Here is a 24,451-nt window from a genome sequence, read left to right as displayed (position 1 = left end):
AGGAGAGGGGCCCAGGGCTGGGGTGGAGTCATGGGGAGGGTCATATGCCCCCCCCATACCAAGAGGAAATTAATTTTACTTTAACCCCTGCGTGAACCTCTCTCTCATTAGCTGCCTCCAGCCCAGAGCTCCTGTTTGCAGCCTAATTAGCTGAATGGGCTCCACTCTCCCAACTTAACCCTTGCAGGGCTCACGTGGGGAACTCTCCCAGCACACTAGGCATTGTGGAGGAAATTCATCTTTTCGGGGAGTAGGCTGAGCCAGCTCCCTCTCACCACCAAAGCCAGCAGCCAAACTGCAGTGACAGCGTGAGTCCTAGTGGGCTGGGAACCTGGAGCCATGTTTAGCTGACCTGGGGCAGCTCCACGGCTGGATGATCTTCCTGTGCCACATGCTCTGCAGTACTACTCCAGAAGAGGAGCGAAGGACACAAGGGGGGGGGGGGGGGAACTCCTCATTGCAGGAGGAGTAACAGTAGTTCGAATTAGGAGCTTTAATTCGAACTACCTAGCCCGTGCCACGTGTAGCCACGGGCAGGTAGTTCGAACGACGGGGCATTTAAAAATGGCGGCACGCAGGAACATGCAAATAAAGCCCAGGATATTTAAATCCCAGGCTTCATTTGCAAGTTCGAATGACTACATTAGCCACCCGAGTTCGAACTAGGGTAGCAGTGTCGACGTACCCTCGGTGACGTGTGTCAGGGCAGTTTCTTTCACCATCCCAGTGTGTATGAGCTTTTCAGAGGACTGAACATGGATTGCAGAATGGGAGGCACTTTGCCATTCCCATCACGGCCCTCGTCTTTGTCTGACATGGAGTTTCTTTAGGAAAAACAAGTAAAAACTCAGAGCGTGTTCCAAGTGGATATTTAAATTTAAATAATGATGGAAATAGAAATTATAAACAACTCCTTTTATTCAATGAAGATAAAGAGATAGAGACGTTGCCCCGGGCAGCTGTTATCTAAAGCATCAGAAGGAAAATCAGCATTAAAATAACAATTAAATGAGCTACAACAAACCACTTCCTGGCTCAATAATCACTGCAGCCATTTATTTTTCCCCGGGGCCTCTCGGTTCTCCTTTGTGTTCCCTACCATGGTAAGGCCCAGTGTTGGGCTAAGTTAACCTGCCACATTTCTAGACAAGATACATACCTGATAAAGCTCCTGTCTTGGCTACCTGAGATCATTTTAAAACTATTCAAGACTCCCAACCAGAGCTGCAGTATGGGATCCATAACATAACTATTACCCTTTCTGAATTCTTAGAGGGCTCGTGTAAAGGGCAGGGAAGGGCTTGTACCTAGAATTTAGTTTTCTGTATCACCTTTAAAATATTCCATGTCTGACTTTACTACATGCAAATCTTGGTTCCCAGAGGCTGACAAGTGATGAGTGTTTACTAAGAAAGAGGATGCCTTTTCACCCCAGTAGCCTTGCATGGACCTCTCAGGAAAGACCAGGTTGAGGGAGCAATGTTCCGATTTCCTCTGAATTTTCACAGACTTGATTCCATTTCAATCCTATTTTTAAGGAGGCCGCTTTCAAACCAAATACTAACTTCCAGTTGCTCAAATAGTTCCTTCTCTCCAGACTCCCTTAATAGACAGGGGCCTGGACCAACGTCTTGGATCTGAACTTCATGGGTGCCTGGTCTGGATCCTGGGCAGCAGTACCCCATCTCAGTTATGGGGTGAACCTAGAGTCAGAATCCCAGGCAGCACCCTATGGTTGGGGGGGAGTTCTGGTCTGATCTTTGCAGCTCAGAGCCATCACTGTTCAAGACTGCAGCATAACCTAGAGCAGGGGGACTTGCACAGTGATACGGCATGGCTTCGAGGGCTGGGCGCTGAGGAACCATGGCTTTGTCAATGGAGTCCCAGCACTGCAGAACTAGGATACTGCATTGGCACTTTTAAAGACTTTCTTTTCCTTCATCCTCCTTCACCCCAGCTCCATCCTCTTTGCTGCTGAATTGCTGCAATTTCCAACCACCTCTCCACCCACTTTGACTCCTCTCCTCAATACACTTCTGATCCCCACCCCTCCTGTGGGCTAGGACCTCCTCTTATACATTGCTCCCAAAGTTCTGATTACAATAGAGAGAAGCGACATCTGCACTAAACTATGTCAGCTGCTCTCCTCTTCTGTCTCCACCTCCACCAGTAGCCGGATTCAGGGTGTATCTCAGCTAAACTGCCATTGCATGCTCCGGACAAACCAGTATTGATGACCTAAATGGGCGTCTTGCACAAGAGAAGACTGGAAAGGAACCTGACGGAGTTGAAGAATCTTTAACTAGCAATAAAAGGTCATTTGTTTACAGGGAACACCATTTGCGAACTCAGACATCTCCATCCATTCCTGTTCTTATGGGTTAAAAAAAAACAAAAAACAAAACACTGGTTTTCCTCCATTGTGGCTGATGAGGTCTTAACTTTTGGCTTTTTTTAAGCTCCTTGTTTGTTTCTCTGCACCCCTAGCAACTTTAGCACTGATCTGAACTTACAAATTAATTACTGCCTCAGAACCAACAAAGGAAGCTCTATCACACAAAGGATTGTTTTTAGGTAGGACCTATACAAACAGTAATTGCTGAACTAGATGCTATTGTAATGAAAGAGCAAGAAACTCTGTGTGTAGGTTAGTGTACACAACTGCCCTCTGTAGGATGGAGTGGGCCCTATTCCACTGTATTTCATACAAGCTGTACTGTTAAAAGCCAACGCAGACTGTCTTTCAGCTCAGTTAGAAGAAATGTGTTCTTTTGAAGCAGCAGGATCATGTTTCTAATCCCACTGTCTCCATAAAATTTGGAGTGACCATGGCACACAGCATAGTTATAACCGCTAAGTCCCAGATGGCTGTGGATTTATTACAATAATTTATACATTTTGTGGTGACAGAAAGGTGACTGTTTATATAAAGAAGAGCACAGCAGACCAGGAATCAGTGAGCAGCTGGCGCTCTGCTGATGAATCACAGTCTAGGTAAAAAAGACCAGAGTTACAGTTTGCAACGATAGTTTTTATGGGTAAGTTTTTGTTTAACGCATTCTTTGGTGCTCAGTTACTCCATTATTGCTCTATAAACAATCAGGGTGATACGAGGAATAATAAATGAAGTTCCTGATGTATCATATTCAGCCTGAAAACAACTAAAGTGCTTCCCTTTTACTCATAAAATTCTTTATTTTTTTAAAATTTTCTACGTAGCTGCCAGTGAGTTGGCTCTCTGTGCTGCTTTAAGAAAACCAGCTTATATCAGCAAGACTGAATCTAGCAGCTATTTTCTGCAAACTGATCTGCAGAGTGAATGCTTGAATAAAGATTTATTTATTTGTCTTTTCAAAATTCTGACATTTCAGATGTCTCTTTGTTGCCCAGAAATGTCAACGTGGGGTAATCACATCGGGAAATTTCATTCTGCCTACTTAACATTCTTCCTGCGCCTTCAGTTGGCATTTTATTCTTCATTTCACATCCTCAATTGTTGTGGTGTGTAGCTGCATGCTGGTGAAAATGGCTGCTGTATTTCACCACTTCAGAGGGGGCTGTATTTCGATACTGCAAGAAAGGATTCTTATATATGGGGCCAAAACTCACACCTGCAGTGAACATTGCCAGGTCCCAGGGAAATCAAAGGAAAGCCCAGACACTGGGGAACAGAATTTGATCCTTCTGTCCAGATTCTGATCTGCTCATAGTCTGACTCCACCGACCCCAAGAGGCAAGAGATCCCATTTACACATGTGCGAGATCAGAACGGAGCCTGTAAGTTCACTGGGCCATATTTATAAGTGACATGTAACAGAGTTTTTTTATCACAGAAATTGCCGTGTTAGTCTGATCTTGGTAAAACAATAACAAAAGCGGTCATGTAACATTTTAATGACTAACAAGATGGTTTATTAGGTGATGGGCTTTCGTGGGGCAGACCCACTTCCTCAGATCATATTCGGAAAGTTTTTTATGTGACCTGCTGGTAAGTGGTTGAGGATCTTAGTGACAATGAAGTGGTATTGCTCACACATGGAGCAGGCTGCAAGAAGATGAGTCACACCAGCTTAGACTCACTTCTTAATGGCAATCTCCCCTTTTGCAAAACTGGGTTAATAACAACTCCCAATCTAACATGGGTGTTGGAAGGGTTAGTTAATTGCAGGCTCCACTTCTCCACTGCCTTACATCTTGTATAATCATTCACACCCCTGCATGGTGTCAAGTGCATCTAGATCAGAATATCCCACTTACTTGCAGCATGAGCAGCTTTTTACACCCATTTTACACAATGATCACACCCCAGATAAGGCCATGAAGAATCAGGCTCCATGCCTATCAAGCTCTTACAATATGTTAAGCACTGTAGAATTTCCAGGCACCACAAAAAACTCATTCGGCCAACATTAGGGGAGTGCAGCACGGTAAATTACTAACTCATAGCCATATCGTGTTACAGTGACCAGTGAATCAATTTGCAATGCTGAGAGACCTAGGATGGCTTCTAACAACTCATGCTCCAGGTGAAAGGTTAGGGCTCTCTATAAACAGATGTTTTCATCCTTCTAGAGGGGCCTACCCCTTTTCAGTTACTAGGGGTGGTTAAGTGTGAACTTCCCCCAGAGAAAATGAAATCTGATGAAAGACCCTTGCTACTCCGGAGCCAACTCACTTCAGTCCAGTCCATGTCTAATCTGGTGGGAGGGGTGCTTTGCTAGAGGGATGCTTCTCTGTTGAAGCTGAATGCTCACTTCTTGCCTCCCCAAAGCAGGCAGAGTAGAGCTACAAATGAGGGGATGCTCTTGGAAACCCCCACCAATCGCTGATGCTCTCAAAGGCAACCTAACGACAGATGCCCTCACCTCTCTGGCCCTTTCCTTCTGTTCTGCTATTTGAGCTGTTGCACTGGTATTCATTTCCCCCAGCCTGTGCACAAAAGGCCAAAGGTAGCTTGGAGTAAGTGGAAGAATCTCCCATGTGAGTAACTGGGCCAAATTCAGCAGTGATAGAAATCATGGTGCCAAGACTGAGTGTCAAACAAATGCAAGTTGTCTGCAGAATATCTTCCATGGATGTGATGGTCAGTGGGTGTGCAAGAAATACTGACGTGGCTTCGGGGGGCATATCACTAACCAATTGTGTCCATGAAAATGCAGAAGTGCATGCCTTGCACCATACCAAACATTGGTGGGACCAAAGCCATTGCTCATATAAGTGCAAAGGGGCTTGTGCTAAAATCATTAGGACTTGCACTGAATGCTATATACACACCACTATCAAGCCATACAAGTTAATGCCACTTTCATTTACCCCCAGTTCTCCTCTGCCATGCATCTTGCAGAATAGCTTTTCACATCCTATCTCATAGAGCTGGAAGTGACCTTGAAAGGCCATTAAGTCCAGTTTGCTGCCTACACAGCAGGACCAAGTACCATCCCTGACAGATTTGCCCCAGATCCCTAAATGGCCCCCTCAAGGATTGAACTCACCACCCCAGGATTTGCAGGCCAATGCTCAAACCACTGAACTCTCTCTCCCCTCTTCAAGGGCTACTGCCAAGTGGGGATAAAAAGGCTCCTCTATCAGAATAGCAGCATTTGTACAGCTATTGACTTCAGTGCAATGTGCGTGTCCAAGCGCCATTCCAATAGAGTAGCATTTTTTAGGTCCATTTTGTATTTGCACTTCACGACTATAAGCAACTGCACAAGGTGAAAGGCAACAGATAACCAGACAAGGAAAGTACTTTATGGTACCGTTTAAGTGAATGTTGAGATAATCAATAATGAAAGTCCCATTTACTGAAATGTCAACCCAATACATACTCTGCTACTGCAATTGATCCATATCACCACTGGATGGGACTCTGTCACCAATTAAATTAGGAGATTACTGAAAAGTTTAATTTAAACCCCATTTTATAGATCTCCAGCCCTCAGCTGGAAGTGTTGGAGGAGGAATTATTTTATCAAGCATCACAGAACAGGTACCAGTTTAAATGACATTCATGCACTCTCTGGTTCCATTCCGCAATCTCCAGCTCTTAACTTTCACAGCAAGTATAAACAAGTTGCCCTGTTCATTTTCCCAAAACAATTCTGGTCCGTCATTCAGATCATTTACACCTGTATAAATCTGGAGTCACTCCATGGAAGTTGCCTGCAATTTGCATCAGTGTAACAGATCCAGGGCTGACTCCTAGCACCTGCAGGGCTGAAGAAGAGGGTTTGCTAAAACCTATGTAGGAGAAATAGTATCTAGCATCTCCCAAGGAGATTGCAACTGGATCAGGTTGGGATTCTTTAAGGAAACAAAACAGTAGCAACAAAATTAATTATTTGTGTTCCTTTTTCTTCTCTTCCTGGAGACTCTGCAAGCTCCCCTGGAGTGCTATCTGGTATCACTGTCAACATCAGCCCTGACAGCTTTGATTAAGTCATTACAAGCCTTCCTTGTTATTCTGTGTCTATCCAGTAGCAAAAAGAAACACGTATAGGTGCACAGCAAAGCCCAGAAGTGCAGACACGATGGAACAAGCTTGTCTGGCAGAAAACTCCAGCTGTTTGAAACACACACGGTGCCTCTGAGTCGACTTTGCGTTAGACCACTGGTGATTCTGTAGGTGTGCTTGCTTTTGTGTTTACAGTGTTGTAGGGAGTATGTGGTAAGGAGTAAATGGACTTGATTAGGCAAAGACACATAGTGTGACCGGCTGAGCAAGCACACAATAAAATCTCTGCAGTGCAGTGATGAGTCAAATCCTATGGCCCTGAGTGTGGAATCTGACGTCTCCCTCATCCTGGTCTGCCTCCTAGGCATCCCCAGGGCTTGGCAAAGGAGTTATTGCCTTGCTCATCAGGAAACAGATAGTGTCCCCACAGCCTGCCCTTTGGGCCAAACCAAACCGTTCGGTCCGGACACCCCTGAGCTTTGCTTGGGTATTGACGCCTAGCACTGGATTTTGCAGCTCGGGCCCTGATGTCATGTCAATCCCCTCCTGGTGCCATGAAGGCTGCTGAAATTGTTTCAATTTTACGACTTCACTCCTTGCCACTCTGCAGCGCACCTGGGTAGGAGCCCCAGTCATGGTCTAGGACTCAGCACAAATACAGAAGAGAGACTGTCGCTGCCTCCAAGACCTCATTGTCCCATCTGAGAAGCATCATGTTCCCACAACCACTGAGGGGAACTCAAAAGTCCACTACGCAGCAACACAACTGCTACTGCACGCTGTAGAGTGTAACACCACTAGGGGCTCTCCAACCCCGGTGCGCTACAAAGCACCGTGGCATCTTTCCATGGAGAGGGGTAGGCATGGTGAGCAGAGCTACAAACAACAGGAAGGCATCAACCAAAAAGGACACCCAGGGCAGCTACAACGGCTGAAGTGGCAACCAAGTTCTGCACTGGTGTAAGAGTGGCCATGGGGTAGGCCCACCGAGGGAGAGGAGACCCGGGGCTGGGAGACAACTTGCATTCCCCCTCCCTACTGTACCGCTCAAAGCCTCCATTTGCAGGCAGTGACAACGATATGGATTTTTGCCCTTTCTTAGGGAGTCACCAGGGCCGTGTCCAGACTCAGGGGTTTTTTAGGGAAAAGTAGCCTTTTCCCGAAAAAACTTCCCCTGCGTCCAGACTCAAGCCGCGTTCTTTCGAAATTATTTCGAAAGAACGCGGCTTTTCTTTCGATGGCGGTAAACCTCATTTCACGAGGAAGAACGCCTTCTTTCGAAAGTTCCTCTTTCGAAAGAAGGCGTTCTTCAATGTAAAGAGGCCGTCTTCGAAAGAGAGCATCCAGACTCGCTGGGTGCTCTCTTTCGAAAAAGCGGATTTCTCTTTCGAAAGATCCGCCTGCAGTCTAGACGCGATCTTTTGAAAGAGGCTCTTTCAAAAGATGCTTTCGAAAGAGCCTCTTTCGAAAGAAGCCTGCAGTCTAGACATAGCCCAGATGAAAAAAGGAGTTAGTGGCATTGAGAGGGAATCCCGTGAAACCCACCGTGGTCCTTGCCTTCCTGACCCCTCTCAAAGCGCCACTGCGAAAGCGTCAGGTGACCTCGTTTCATGTTTTAAATCCCTGGTGCTGAGCTGCTCATCTACTGTACATGGGAGAGAGACAGTGAGAGAGACAGCGAGGGTGTGTCTAGACTACAGGGTTTTTTCGAAAAAAGGAACCTTTTTTCAAAAAAACTTCACCTGTGTCTAGATTGGCGCTGTGTTCTTTCGAAATTAAATCGAAAGAATGTGGCAGTTTTTTCGACCGCGGTAAACCTCATTTTACGAGGAATAACGCCTTTTTTCGAAAGGGCTCTTTTGAAAAAAGGCGTTCTTTAATGCAAACAGAGCTTTTTTTGAAAGAGAGCATCCAAACTGCCTGGGTGCTCTCTTTCGAAAAAGCGCTCTCTTTTTCGAAAGATTCTTTCGAAAAACTTTCTATCGAAAGAAGCATGTAGTCTAGACGTAGCCTTTGAGAGAGCGAGAGAGAAGCAGCATCCGCCTCCACCATGCATATGGAGTTACATAAAACCCTACAGAAAAGAGACAATCACCAGGTGGGTGACGGGCTGGTTGGAGGCTCCCCCCACCTCCCAGGCAGGACTGTCCCAACCCCAAGCTTCCCACTCCCCAACAGCCCTTTACAGTAGGCAAGGTGGGAGAGGCTGCAGCTCCCCGCCCCCCACATTCACTGCTGGTCATTCCCCTTCATCAGGGAGCGAGGGGAAGGTGCACAGATCGCTCCAATCTTCAATCTGGCTGGGGAGCATCTGGATCTGCCCCAGCTGGGAGACATGCACCTTTCCCCCAGCTGTGTCTGCTGGACCTGCAGTGGCCATGGAGAGGTGCTTCTCACCTGGCCCCTCGGTGCTGCAGAGAGAGAGGGCTGAAGTTGTCCTCTCTCCCCAGGCCAGCCTGCGTCTTGAACCCCTCCACCCACACACCTAGAGCAATGATTTACATGAAGAAAAATAAAAATTAATTGAATGTAATGATCGGCACAATGCCAGGTAAATCGTCTAGTAGAATTGCAATTAGTCATGTTAAGAGGGAAGTGGATAGACTGCATGTCTCTTTGTGGATGGAATTGGGGATATTCATCTTCACCAGGAGGCCAGTCTAATTAAAACGAACACAATAGCAATAACACTTTGTATCCAGTAGTGCTTTGAACCCACTGATCTCAGAGCTCCTTACGATAGCGTGCGATCATCACTGCCCTGCTTTGCAGATGGGGAAACCGAGGCACAGAACAGTAAGGGATTTGCAAGCTGATTTGGGATGAGGACTCCGGTCACCTGACTTCAGGCCCTGCGCTCTAATCACTGAAAGGCTGTCTTCCCTTCCTTCTGAATTAATGCTGCAAATTTCTTTGACCACCAGTGCCCTTCCAAATGGCACAAAGGACGACTCCAAAAAATCCCAGGGAGGGAAAAGGGTTAAACAAGGGAATTTCATTTCTTTCTTGTAATATTTTCGTGTGGGGGGGAGCCATGTTGTACAAGCAGGAGTTTTTTCACTGGCGCTAAGCACTTGCACTTATCAATGGGACCTTTCAGGAGTCACTCTCCCTGATTGAGACATCATTTCCTGTCCAACACACTAACCCCATTGATAACTTCAGCTTGATGGGAACTTTTCAAACCCACCAGGAAAGGCTGGGAGACCCAGAAGAACATATACATGAAAACAGAACTGGAGATTAAAAAACAAAGAGAGAAAGAAAGAAACAACTGCATTGGCCATGACTCTTACTCTAATACAAATACACATTTCGAAATGCTCATCAGTGAACTAGCACAGCATCAGCCCTAGAGAACCAGCTCCACTCGGGGCTCATCGTCTCTGGCTTTGGTACGGACCAGTCCACGCACTTCAGCCCAGTCAGTAGATGGGGTGGGGGGAATGCAAAAGGAAACACAGGAAAGATGACGAATGTTCCCTTTTCTGCCTCCATTCCATGTCACTTCATCCGTATCACAAACTAGGGATTTGGGTCATGGGACTTGCAACGCGAAGGTCAAGCTTTCGATTGAAGAAACTAAAGCACTCCAGCCTGCATTTTTCAAACGCGAGCAGTGATTTGCGGTGCCCAGCTACAGACACTTCAAAGGGAGCCGATTCTGAAAATCTGGCCTCTCTAAGGAGTCTCATGTCGGCCACCCAAAAATTGAGGAACCTGTTCCTTGCAGGTTCGGCATAACAAACAGAGTGGAGCTCATCAACCATGACACGGCTTTGAAGTTTACCGCTGGCTGTGCACATCCATGAGGCCAGCTAGAGGGAAGGTGCTTAGTATTCTAAATCAGCGGGTCCCAACCTTTTCCAGATGGGGACCCATTTTGACAATTCAGGAAGACTTGGTGACCCAAAGCAATTCAAAAAATGGGAGAAGGAGAGGGAGCAGAGCCACCTGGGGAGACACTGGTGACCCTTTTGAAATGAAATGGCGACCAATATTTGGGTCCCGACCCATAGGTTGGGAAACCCTGTTCTAAATACACATAGGCCCAAACCACAAGCTTCAGAAATGGATCAACATTTCCCCAACATTCAGGAGTGCTTGGATCCAGGGTTTGAGCGCTGAGCTCTCACGAGTGTGACAGAGCTATCAGTGCACTTCAGAGTGATTTTATAACCCCAGCTAATTATGTTCTAGCTGTCTGAAGATGGCAGTGGGTCTGGATTATTGCTAATTAGGATGCAGGAACCATCCAACTAGTCTTCCAACAGCCTAAGAGCAGCATAATAAATAATTTAACTGCTGGAGTCAAAGATGAATTTTGTAATTTGGGGAAACACACAAGTAACTATAAAGAAAAGTTTCATTCAACACTGGTGGCTGCTGGAGCAGCAATGATGAAACAGCATACAGTAACATCAAAATACACAGACATGTAGCACAGTAAAGGAAGCATCTTGTAGTGTTTAAAGCAGGGGCCTGGTCGACACTACAAAGCTCAGTCGAACTAACTACATTACTCAGAGCTCAGGATGTAAGCGAGGAGTCAAGTAGTAGCCTAGGCTTATCGGGGAGTCAAGTTGACTACTTGCTTTCCTCACCTTGCTGCCTCTGTATCAGAGGCAGCAAGGGGGAGGGGTGTAGCAGGAGCCAGTGCTAGTGGAGAGCCAGCTTAAAAGCCAGTTCACCCCAGCACCATCTCCGCCGTGCCGCCTGCTCCCCCATCTTCCCATGCTGCTGCCTCTATTAGAGGCAGCAGCAGGGAAGGGGACTGGGGAGGCTGGGGAGCTGGGACCCCCCGCAGACAGGGGCTGCTAGATCCACTGTGAGCCGGGACTGAGCCAGGCTTGCTCAGTCCCAGCTTGCACCGGGTTGGGGACCTACCCCAGCTGCAGCTCTGCTGTTTAAATGTAGCAGGATCCAGGCTGCCTGCGTGCCCGGCCCCTCCTACATTTAAACTGCAGAGTCGCAACAGGGATAGCTCCTTGACCTGGCGTGAGCCAACCAAGCACCTTCCCCTATCGACGAATCGCGTAGGCAATACACATTGTATCGACTACACGATCAGCCAGATACCCACCTCTTAACATCCTTAACTCAGGGCTGTGAAAAAATTCCTAAAACCTGACCTAATCCCTGATGTAGACACCTCAATGGAATAATACAGGTCAAGAGAAGAATTCTTCCTCTCTCAGAGCACTGAGTTTACTACAGTGACGGAAGAACTCTTCTGTCCCTGTAGTACGTGTGTACCCTAGAGAAGCAGAGTTGCAGCTGTGGCATTGTGGCATTTCTGGGTATTCTGGGAGACAGAGGATTGGTTAATTTTAAAATGGTTTGGGAGTCAGGAGTCATGTTCTATTCCCACCTCTACCACTGACTCGAGCAAGCCACTTCTGTAAAACCAGTGTTTGAAGTTGAAGCCCTCGTTACAAATCTGGGCCTAAACTTCTCAATGGCTTAATTAACTCTTCTGTAAAACAGGAAGGATAATGCAGGATTTACCTATCTCACATCCTGTGAAGAGTCATCAAAGTCTGCAAAGTGATTTGAGATCATTTGATTGACTAGCCTATAGAGAGAAGTGGCAAGTCTTATTGAAGGTTATGACAACGATGTGGAAATGTACAAGCAGATACAAATCAGATTATCAGTAAGTAAAACAAACTGTGTGTTACCTGCAGGTCAAAGAACTTGCTGTACCTCCGGTAGATGATCTGGGAAGTTGAGTCAGACCATGTTACATTTATGATATATACCTGTTTGGGGGAAGAAAAAAAAACGTCAGCACGGTGCCTAAGGAGTCCTAAAGCATTGGCTGAAAGTCAAAGATAGACAAATCAAGACCAATGTGTGAGTCTATATAAGGAGATGATTTCAAAATTTTAGTAAGTTTGGCAGTCTAATCCCACTCAGTCCCATGTACACACAAGAAGGAACACAGCCCCAAATTCAAAGTTAGTCTAAGCTATAGTTTGGCACAGAGCATCGTCCTGCTCTCATAGGGCTGAGCAGGACAGCTAACACTTGGAGGGACTGGCACTGTCCAGACAGGCTTCCTTTCTCCTAACACCAGGCATCTGCAGCTACTCTCCCTATATCCCTAGCAGGCACCAAAGCCTTTATCCCTGTCTCCTGCACAGACAAGCTTCACCCTTGTGGTACAAAGTTCTGTTGTCCCTGAAGAGTGAAGTTGTTAGCCACAATCCTTATCCCAGAGCTTGGGGCTCTTTTAGATTTCCTGGATCTAGACCACAGAGCATCTTGAAGACAAGGAGTGAGGGTATGTCTACACTACCCCGCTAGTGTGAACTAGCGGGGTAATGTATGCATACCGAACGTGCAAATGAAGCCCGGGATTTGAATTTCCCGGGCTTTATTTGCATAAGCCGGCCGGCGCCATTTTTAAATGCCGGCTTGTTCGAACCCCGTGCCGCGCGGCTACACGCGGCACGGGCTAGATAGTTCGGACTAGCAAGCTATTCCGAACTATCTGTACACCTCGTTCCACTAGTGGGGTAGTGTAGACATACCCTGAGACCCTGTATGTAACTGGATATTCCATGAGAAGACTGTAGAAAACAGGTTTGATGTCTTTATGGTAGCCTATACTACTTACTGCTGCAGCAGTGCCTAGGGACACCAATTGAGATGAAGGCCTGATTGTGCTAGCCGCTGTGTAGATACATCCTTGCTCTGAAAAGTTTGTGTTGTAATCCCAGCCCCAATGGGAGCAAAACTCCCTTTGTCTCCAGTAAAGTCAGGATTTCATTAACAGCCTTCGGAACATTTGAATGAGGGACAGTTCTCCATATTTGTCAGGCATTTTCAGGTCTGCCATCGATCCATCCATCTATCCACCCCACTGTTTCTCTATTGCAGTCGCATTTGCATGGATACCGGCTCCCAAGGAACTCATTCTTCATCTGAAGTCACTGTAACAGGATTTCATTTTCATTAATGGAAATTTAATCTTTTGAGTTTCAAAGTCTCTGTAAATCTCGTTGATTTGTTTTATTTGATTCTACTTCATTGGTAGATCCTAGCAGGTGGGTAAGAAAAGCACCTTAACTAACCATGTGGGCTATTAGCTAGAAATACACAGGATCTAATTCTGCTGTCTGGGAATGAGGTGTAAATCTGGAATGACTTGGTTAATTTATGCAGACAGGCAAAATATCAAATTCATCTTGGGAAAGTAGGGATGTAAATCCCACTGAACTGGTTAACATGATGTTTAACCGGTTAACTGATTAAAGGGGAGATGGGCGGAAGGGGCTGCCGGGGTTAGAACATCCCCCTGCTGCAAGCAGGAGCTGCTCTAGGCTGGCCGGCCTGTCTGCAACATGCCCGGGGCCCGCCACAGAGAAGAGATGCGCAGCCCTGGCTGGAGTGCTCCTACCCTCAGTGGGTCTTGCAGGGCCGAAGCAGCCCCCTGCCCACGGCAGGCAGGGAGCTGCTCCAGCCCCCACCAGTTAACTGGAATTAGTAATCACCCTTAATGGGTGATGCTTAATGGATAAGCACCATTAAGGCCATTCTAGTGGTCTCAAAAGCCTCAAATACTACTCTCCTCCTTCCACAGGAATCTCTGCTCCTCATTTATCCAGCTGTACCGGCCTTGGATTTACTGACAATCTTTGCATGAAAGGCTGGCTCAACTCCCATTACTTATTCACCAGCTCGCCTCATAATTTTCAGCTAGGGTCATTACAAAACGATTAATGATATCCCTGAGGACAGTGACTTCAGATGAAGAATGAGTTCCTTGGGAGCCGGTATCCATGCAAATGCGACTGCAATAGAGAAACAGTGGGGTGGATAGATGGATGGATCGATGGCAGACCTGAAAATGCCTGACAAATGTGGAGAACTGTCCCTCATTCAAATGTTCCGAAGGCCGGCAGGGAAGGAGTCAGATCTAGCTGCTATGTATAAATTTGAGAGCCAGCTCTTGTGCATTTCATCCCATCTTCCCGATATTTCAAAATCCAGCCAGCTCACAAGAATGGAGCAGGAGAGAGAGAAACTGCAAACAAGCCTGTGGCTTTGATATTTTGTAAGGCTGCATAGAGAGGTTTGGAGTTTCTGCAACACTCCAGTCCGCAATGTGGGAAGCAAACAGATTTTTCAGGGTGGGAAGCCAGCATATAGTTGGGTTTTTTTTAAATGATTACTAACATTTTGAACTGGTCGGTTTTTGATGTTCCTTAAGCCTTTAGCACAGATGTAGAATATGCCGTGTGCACCTACATATACACTGCATGCAAGAAAACCTGCGAGCTAGAATCTCTGAGTTGTTAGACGGTATCTCAAGGGTCATTTCCTTATTTAGAATCCCCCAAAAAGACTGCATTACACATAAAAAAATCTGTTTAAACAACTTCATGAAGGCTGCCAAGTCAAACACTCAAAAGATAGGAAATGCAAGAATTAAGGCTCCTTATGCAACCCTTACTTCAATCCGGCTGTGTGTATGCATGATGATTCCATTATTCCAGCTAGCCTATCGCCCTGTTTCTGACAGAGGCCAGTACCTGCTGCTTCAGAGGCAGTGGCAAGAACCTCTGCCCTAAGCAGCTATGGAATAACCCTCTGTGGGCATCAGGACTCATCTCCCCATTTTACAGATGGGGAAAATGAGGCCCAGGGATTGGAGAGATTAGTACTGAAGTCACTGGCAAAACTGTCAGCACCTTTTTCAGTGGAAATAACTGATCCTTATGTTCTTATCCTGCCCCGTATTGTCAGTTTTGGTTGGAGTAGTCCTGGAGGTTTCCTTCATGTTACATAATCCTGGAGTCTCGCGATCCTAGCAATGGTCCCACACTTGGACTGGTAGCAGCAGGGAGGTTCCTCTTGCCTCCTAAAGAAGCAAGGGAAGCAGCCTGGGGCCCACAGGAGAGACAGCAGGGATTCCTCTCCCGGCAGGAGGGGCAGAGGTGCCTGCTGGGTACCTTCTCCTCCCCACTCACTCCCCTCAGAAGAGGTAGCTGGCAGCAAGAGAGATCACAGTATTTCCCCCCAAAAGCCAGAGTATCTGTTTGAACAGATACACCAGACCAACTCCAGCACTCCTGCCCTGCCTGAAGGGGTGTGATGGTGGCGGATGCGAGAGTAGAGGAGCTCGGAGTTAACACCTCTCTGAGATGCATGGGGCAGGTCAGCCCTCTCACGGCTACTGTTTCAGCGACAATTGGATCCAGTTTTTGAGCTTTCATCTACAATCGTGTTGGCTACAAGTTTACCTCATTTTTTTAAAGATTAGATTCTGATGGACTCACGTGACTGCTGAAACTAGGACCCTTTGACTGACTTTATCTCTGAACACAGCCTCAGTTTTGGCATGTTCGCATTCTCATCCAAGGCCGCAGTTCAGACCCATGTCCAGCTTGCTAACACTCTAAGGGTACCTCCCGCAGCAGCAAGCCTCTCAGCCCAGGTGGACAGATTTGGGCTCACAGGGCCTGCAATACCATGTTAAGACGGCCTGTGTAGACACTGTGGCAAAGGTGAGAGGTTGGATTCTAAGCTAGAGGTCGAGGGATGCCTTGAACCCTGAGCCACAACTTCAAAGCACCGTCCACAACACAGCTATGTTTAGCGTAGCTGCATGAGCTCTGGGAACCCGAGTCTGGCGGCCTATGCTAGGAGGTTGGCTACAGCAGGCTGTGCAGATATTTTGGTAATGTAGGGACCCCTGAAATACCCACAGATGTGAAATCGGCCTGTGAAAACTGAGACAGGCTTAGAACCAGAGGCAATTGCATAGCTGGTGCCCAGAAATGAGCTCACTTTTCAGCAAGACGGTCACTGAGGGGCCACAGCTCAGCAATGCTAGTGCTGATGAAAGACGATTTTCAAACACAATCTATAACACGTGGGGCTAGGAGCCGTTCTCCCCGTTTCAGTTGGAAGAACAGTGAGCTGAGACACAGAAGCAGCCTTGAACAAACAACCCAAGCACCCCAATGATGACAAATGGAGAGAATTTGTCCTGGGCTACTCATTCTATTGTTCTGTTGTTTTAAACCAGTCTGGTGAGCACAGGCTAAGGCAGACTCTGCACAGGTGCAGAGTGTCTGGCTTTTTGATGAAACAGATGTTGTTTCGCAGACACCCCTCCATACAGCTTGAGTTTCCATTACCAATCAGGGGAATGTAACCGAGAAGCAGCCCAGGCTAACCCATGGGTCTGATGGATAAAAGTTGCACACGTCTCACTTTTTAAATGGCAGCAGCGTTGCAGTGGGATTGGAAAGAAGGACTCTCATGGCACTACAACACTTTTTTGTTTATGGTGCAGGGACCAGCTGCCCCAGGGGCAAACCACTTTAGTGACTGGGCAGCTACCCAGTGGGCCACATTCTCAGCATTTGCTCCATTGATCTCAATGACCTTTTTATTCTACTTCCGAAGTGGGGTAGGGTGCATCTCAGAATGGAGAAATGCTTGGCCACTTGAGCTTGCAGTCTACCCAGCCATACAAAAGGAGATATTTGCTGACCCACCATATTCCTTCAGGCAGCATGTTTTTACTCTGAACGGTGATGCTACAGGACAAGATTCCCAGCGATGCAGACCTCTTCTTCAGGTCTGAGAAAGGTCCAAAGCATCACAGCTAACCAGGATCCAAAGAGCACTTTACCATAAGGAGTTAGCTCTTATTCCGAGGGACCATTCAAGGGGAAGTGGCCTGCTAACACCCCGTAGTCACAGGGTGGTTCAACCCCAAGCTCTGGAGGGTCCCGCAGGGCCCAGGGTGGCCTGTGGGATTACTGGGGGTTTGGCATAACAACAGGGGCCAGGCTACCCCCTGCACTCACCAGCAGCAGCGAGAATTGTGGGAAGCGGAGCAACCTGGCTCCAGCCTGCCCCTCTCCCCGAGATGGCGGGGAGCCAGACTCACGGGACTGCAGTGGGCTAGGGCCAGGTGGCTCCCTTCCCATCGCTGCAGTACGTGTGGGGGGAACCTCTGCTGCCAGTGCCAGGCCTACGGGCAATCCCCTGAGTCGCGTCCCTCAGGGGAGGGGGCTTGGAAGGAGGAGTGCAATGCGGGTGGGAGGGGCGGAGCAGGGCAGGAAGAGGTAGGAGCAGGTCTTGGGAGAACGGGCAGAGTTGGTGCGGGAAGAAACAGGTGTGGGCTTTTGGGAAAGTGGTGAAGTGGGGGTGGGGTAGGAAGAGGTGGCTCAGAGCCTGGGGCAGAGGGGAGGTTGTCCCAGGCCCCACACCATGCTAGGGACAGTGCTGAAATGGGGAGCAAGTGGGTTACAGATTCTTGTAATAAGCCATAAATGCAGGGTCTTCATTAAGACCACGATGTTAAGCGTCTGTTTTGTGAGCAGGTCCTGGCTTCCTCAACAGAGGATGTGAGTAGGGACGGTAAGAAGCGTGTAATTTGTTAATCATGTTGTCAACTACCTGATTAATCAATAGGGTTGGCACTGCAAGCACTGAGTCCTGGCTCACGCCAGGTCCTGGAACTTACCCTCACTGCGGCTCTGCAGTAAAAGTATTTTAGGAGCCAGGCAGGCAGGCAGTCTGGCTCAGCAGCTCCCAAGACCCAGTGAAAGTCCGGACAGAGCCGGGCTGCTGGCCAGTCCTCTAAAAAAATATACTTGGGGGGAGGGAGAATGCGTGTAGCTGATAAAATGTATCAATACGTTTTTTCTTGTTGTTTGATTGACTACACTGTTACATCCCTGGATGCCAGCGCAGATTCTGTGGGTGCGTTGGGGCTGGAGTTCGGTATCCACCAGCAGCGAAGCTCTTCCTTTCCTCTCCCTCCCCCCAGCACCTCTTGCCTGCCAACAGCCCTGCTGATCAACTCCTCCCTCTTCCTCCCAGCACCTGCCATCCCACCACAAACAGCTGTTCTGCAGCGGGCAGCATGCTCCAGGAGGGAAAGCGAGGGACAGGGATGGAACATGGAGGTGGGGCTCAGAAGAAACAAGGTGGGGGTGAGGGCTTGAGGGAAGGGACAATGTGGGGGTGGGGCATGGGGTGCAGGAGAGGATGAGCACCTCCAGGCTAGAAGGGAAGTCAGTGCCTATGACAGAACACAGGCACCCAAATTTCAGCCATCCCCCAACGCATCAGAGAGAAATAGTGTCATGTACTTATCGACTGTGTCAATGTTGATATAGCAACTTGCAGTCACATAGCACACTCCTGTACTGTGGGGATTGTACGACCCCGAACAGGAGATGCGGCTGGCGGCAGGGCTGGAGATGGTACCGGGGTGGGGGTGGGAGTGGGGAGAAACACTGCCCACATGGCTCCGCCCACTGCCCCTTCTGCTGGCAGTGCCCCAGCAGCTCCCTTTGGTTGCAGTTTCCTATTCCTGGCCATTGGAGCTGTGGGGTGCGGAACCTGCAGGCAGGAGCAGCATGCCAAGGCTTCTGCCCCCTTCCCTCCTGCCACACACACATGGGGCCGCACTGGCCATGCCTGTGCACAGACCACCAGCATGGGGCTGAAGCAGGCAGGGACCCTGCCACGTGCCAATTATGATCAACTGGAAGACTGCCGGGATCAACCAGTCGATCACGATAGACTGGTTAGCGACCACTGGTATAAAGGATGGAATGCATGGGCAACGCTGTATCCGTATGTGTGTTTATATGTATGTCATAATATTTGTGTATGTGCATGGGAAGGGCATAGTATGTGTGGCTGGGAGAAAATCACACAGGGTATAGTACTGATTTGTGTTTCCATTGGATGTCTGTGTGTGTGTGTGTGTGTGTGTGTGTTCAATTCACACCTGAGGGAACTGGTTTTTTGGAGGAAATGTAATGAAATCTGATCTTCCGACATTACCAGTGGCTATTCCATGATAAGATGCATTGTTTCAGCCCCATCCATAGCCCCATGGAGCCTTAAAAAGCCAGTTAACAAATATAAACACAAATACCACCCCCAAGAGTGTATGTTTATTTGGCTTTCTGTGAGACCTGGATGCTTAGCCTCAGTAATTAATGCCCGGCTCCAGTTCCGGAAGGAATCAGAGCAGAGGTAGGAAGAGGTTGCATCTTCAAACAAACAAGAATCTAATTATGCTTGTGAGGCACAGGCCTTTCAATAAAGTTGTTGGCTTAGCACCACTTTCTACCTGGTCCCCCGCTGGGACTGTTTGAGCTTTAAAGTATTTTGATACAGTGCTTGTGTTTCCACAACCAGTGGGTGGTCAACACAGCCAGCCATGTGAGAGTTGCAAGAATTCCTCACAAATGCAAAAGCAAGAGACGTTTTGCCCCAAGAAAATAGTGAGAAAATTATTTAGCAATTAAATGCCTCTTGCTCAGCTAACTGTAATCTGGAGGGCTTGCCTCCATACAAAAGCTGTACCAAATGAACTACATTGTTTTAGAAATGCATAGTCAAATCATTGCTCAAATGGAATGCAGGCAAGGGCCGAGAATTAGAGCTCCGTCTATAAATCCGCAGTGTGAACTTTGGAGAAGTGTAGTAACAGTGCTGTTATTTGGAATAAGTTCATGCAAGCAAATGCCTACTGAACTATCTTCTCCAGAGCACTGATCCTGGCAGGTTATAAGAATTTCTTCTTGTCTAAAAAAAGGGTTTTCACAACACTAATCAGTGTACAGGATAAATATCAGTGACAATTTCTGAGAGCTGTGTGCAATGCATCTGTAGGGAAATTGGAGATGAGATTTTCACAAGCACTCAATATTGACCTAAATCTGCTCCCTCTGACATCAACTAACTTTTAATAGGAACAATTAGTCCAAATTTCAGCACTTCTGAAACCCCACCTTTGATCACAACTAGCTACCTCTAAACCCCGAACCATTCAAAGGAGCACACCTCCCAAAGCGCACTGAAGTCATTAAGACAGCCAGTATCTTTGGGCTAAATTCAGCTGGTAAAAATGGGTATAGCTCCACCAACTTGAATTAATTGACTTCTCCCTGGGACTGAGCCAATTACCCACTGGAGTCAATGGAAAGATTCTCATTGACTTCAACGGGTGCCGAAAGGAAGTCCCATGGAAACAGATGTAGTCATTAAAGTGTCTACAAAAAGATACTGACAAATCACAGGAAATTCAGAACAGAGCAACAAAATTGATTATGGGGCAACAGGGACTGCCTTGATTTAAGGGACAATTACAAGAACTGTAAGTGAAATTCTGCCCACAGAGGTTTGCCATTAACAACAGTGGATCCAGGATTTCACATATATCTTTGTTAAATTATAATTAACAGGGGCATGTTTACAGCTATCTGGGTAAACATTAAAGTGGTAAAAAGTTTTAGGTAAATATCCAATGAGCAAAATTATATATATATATATATATATATATAAATTAACAGCCTCGAGCATCTTTCATGCAAGTCCCAACATTTCTTTGTCCCGTCCAACTTTAAATGGCTCAGGCATTTGTTATGAGGGAAATGGATGATGTGTTAACTTCTGCTACAGATCTGCTTTCACACTCCATACTCAATGTCAGATCTGCAGGCTTCAATAACCAAAAAAACCCCTGGGAGAGTGAGTTTGATTCTGTTTTTGGCTCATACAATATTTAAGAATTGTTAAGTAGATTCCAATGGCAGGACAAACCTCTGCTCTCAGTTTCTCAGATACTGTAAACCAGGAGTCAGCCTATGGACTTGAGAGAAAAACTGGACAAGCAAAGTTACGTAGGCGGAACCAAGGGCAGACGTGGCCTGTAGAATTGTTGTTACTGGTGATGACACGTGACCATGCAGCAAGCCAGGTACGAAATAACCTGGTTTGAGACATTCAGACTCCAAGGTTTGGTTCACAGAACCCCACAACTTTGTATCTGTATATGGTTTAATATTGCACAGGCAACACAGAACTCTATAAAATTCCAATTCCACAGAGTGAGCATGTTAAAATTGTTCTTCTTTTCCACATTTCTCCCAGTGCCTTTCTTCCTGTTCAGAGACCTATGGCCTATTTATACAAAGGACAATTGTACCAGGGTAGCTAAACTGATGCACTTACCCCAATACAGATTCCCAGGATGCATACACTGCCAAACAGTAAGTTACCATGCAGCAAGCCAGGTATGAAATCTATAGTGCACCAGCTTGGCCTGCAATACTGTACCATGTCTGTCATTCCAGCGGTTGGCTGACAGGGAGACAGAATTCCTGGGAGCATTAGAAGCAGATCTGTGTGGAAGCCAAGGAGGATGAAGGCTTTTTTGTACATTTGATATTGGAGCTTATCACTGCCTATCCTTATTTCCTTTAGCCAAATTGCAGTATTTTAGTAAAGCATTTGCTACGGTCTTGCATGGCCACCTTATCAATACACTAGGGAAATACAGACTAGATGGGGCTACTATAAGGTGGGTGCATAACTGGCTGGATAACCGTTTTCTCAGAAGCTTCAGTGGGGTAGCCCCGAGTTAGTCTGTAAGGGTACATCTAGACTACATTCCACTTTAGACTACATTCCGCTTTCGCAAGCGGAATGTAAATGAAGGACATTGAAAATGCAAATGGAGCACAGATTTACAAATCTCGCCCTTCATTTGCATAATCATGTCTGATCGCTTTTTCGGAAAAAAAAACAGTCTAGATACAGTTCTTTAGAAAAAAACCCCTTTTTTGAAAGAACCCTGTAAACCTCATTTTTTCAGGAATAAGGTTTCTTCCGAAAAAGTGTTTTTTTCCCCCTAAAGAACCGCATCTATAGACTGCTTTTTTTTTTCAAAAAAACCTTTCGATAAAGCGAACAGACACGATTATGCAAATGAAGCACGAGATTTGTAAATCTGCGCTTCATTTGCATTTTCAATTTCCTTCATTTACATTCCTCTTGCGAAAGGGTAGTCTAGATGCACCTTAACTGGAAAAAGTTAAAAAAACAATAGTCTAGCAGCACTTTAAAGACTAACAAAACATGTAGATGGTATCATGAGCTTTTGTGGGTACAACCCACTTCTTCAGATGAATGGAATATTAAAAGTCCAGTTCCAAAATAAATAGGGGATGGGGGGAGGAGGAAGGGAAAAAATAGTGAATTAGAGTGTTCATGTTACATTAAGCTGATAGGGTATGTCTACACTACCCCCCTAGTTCGAACTGGGGGGGGGGTATTGTAGTCATACGGAGTTGCAAATGAAGCCCGGGATTTGAATTTCCTGGGCTTCATTTGCATGAAGCCGGCCGGCGCCATTTTTAAATGCCGGCTAGTTCGGACTGCGTGCCGCGCGGCTACATGTGACACGAACTAGCTAGTTCGGATTAGGAAGCCTAATCCGAACTAGCTAGTTCTTACTGCGTGTAGCCGCGTGGCACGCAGTCCAAACTAGCCAGCATTTAAAAATGGTGCCGGCCGGCTTCATGCAAATGAAGCCCGGGAAATTCAAATCCTGGGCTTCATTTGCAACTCCGTATGACTACATTACCCCCCCCTAGTTCGAACTAGGGGGGTAGTGTAGACATACCCATAGAGAAGGTACAAATTGTTCATAAGTACCCATTGTTTGGTTGGTTAAGTCATTAGGATGTGGAAGGTAGTGTGCTAGCTGAGTAATGTCTTTATTCATACCTTTGTGATGGGTCCCAAACCTGTAAATGAAGTTAAATTCCAGTGCTTCCCTGTGTATTTGGTTTGTGGAATTGGCCTGAAACTACACGGTGACTTTGAGATCCATTAATGAGAGCCTGGGCAGGTTAAAATGTTCCCTAACAGGTGTGTTGCCCTTTCAGATATCTGATTTGTGTCGATTAATTCTTTCCCGTAGAGACTGTCCAGTTTGGCCGATATACATGGGAGGGGCATTGCTGACACTTGATGGCATAGATCACACCAGTGGATGTGCAGTTAAATGAGCCGCTGATGTGGGTGGGTCCAGTGATGAAATCGCTGCTGTAGAGGTGTGGGCAGAGTTGGCACCAGGGCTGACTGCAGGGGTGGGTTCCTGGATGAGTATGGTGGGAGATGGCTGCATGGTTACAGGAAAGAATTTGTTTGAGGTTAGGGGTTTGTCTATAGGCAAATATTGGCCTTTCCCCCAAGGCCTGGGAGAGCGAGGGGTCATTCTCCAGGTATTTTCTCACAGTAGTTCAGTCATGCCGGAAGGGCATAACAAGTGGGGTTCCGCAGGGGTCCATTTTGGGACCCATTCTGTTCAATAGTTTGAGCAGCAATTTAGAAAATGGCATGGAGAGTGCATTTATTAAGGTTGCATATTATACCAAGCTGGGAGGGGTTGCAAGTGCTTTGGAGGATAGGGCCATAATTAAAAATTATCTGGACAAACTGGAGAAATGGTCTGAGGTAAATAGGATGAAGTTTAATAAGGATAAATGCAAAGTGCTCCACTTAGGAAGGAACAATCTGTTTCACACACACAGAATGGGAAGTGACTGTCTAGGAAGCAGTACTGTAGAAAGGAATCTAGGGGCCATAGAGTCAACAGTGTAACTCAGTGTGATACTGTTGCAAAAAAAGCAAACATCATTCTGGGATGCAATCACAGGAGTGTTATGAGCAAGACACGAGAAGTCATTCTTCCGCTCTACTCTGAGCTAATTAAGGCCTCAGTTGGAGTATTATGTCCAGTTCTGGGCACCACATTTCTGGAAAAATGGAGAGAAACTGGAGAAGGTCCAGAAAAGAGCAACACAATTGATTAAAGGACTAGAAAACATGACCTCTGAGGAAAGACTGAAAGAACTGATTTTGTTTAGTTTGGAAAAAGAGAAGACCGTGAGGGGACATGACAGCAGTTTTCAAGTATCTTAAAGGGTGCTAACAAGGAAGAGGGAGAAAAATTGTTCTCCTTGACAAGAAGCAATGGGCTTAAATTGCAGCAAGGGAGGTTTAGGCTGGACATTAGGAAAAACTTCCTAACTGTTAGGCTGGGTAAACACTGGAATAAATTGCCTACAGAGGTTTTGGAATCTCCAATCACTGGAAATATTTAAGAGCGGGTTAGACACATACCTGTCAGAGATTATCTAGATGGTGTTTGGTCCTGCC

General features: G+C 46.7%; 1 protein-coding gene across 3 annotated transcripts in view; it reads right to left on the bottom strand.

Annotated features, from left to right (window-relative positions):
* SH3PXD2A (SH3 and PX domains 2A) overlaps nucleotides 1-24,451 on the bottom strand; it is a 391,525-nt gene that overhangs the window by 307,712 nt on the left and 59,362 nt on the right. For all 3 annotated transcript variants that reach the window (XM_075935538.1, XM_075935536.1, XM_075935537.1), the window contains exon 2: nucleotides 12,136-12,216. In XM_075935538.1, the coding sequence (XP_075791653.1) occupies nucleotides 12,136-12,216 (81 nt within the window). The remainder of the gene's footprint in view (nucleotides 1-12,135; nucleotides 12,217-24,451) is intronic.

Source organism: Pelodiscus sinensis, chromosome 8, assembly GCF_049634645.1.
Source record: "Pelodiscus sinensis isolate JC-2024 chromosome 8, ASM4963464v1, whole genome shotgun sequence".
In the NCBI taxonomy this organism is placed as follows: domain Eukaryota; kingdom Metazoa; phylum Chordata; order Testudines; family Trionychidae; genus Pelodiscus; species Pelodiscus sinensis.
This window is presented reverse-complemented; position numbering and strand designations above follow the sequence as displayed.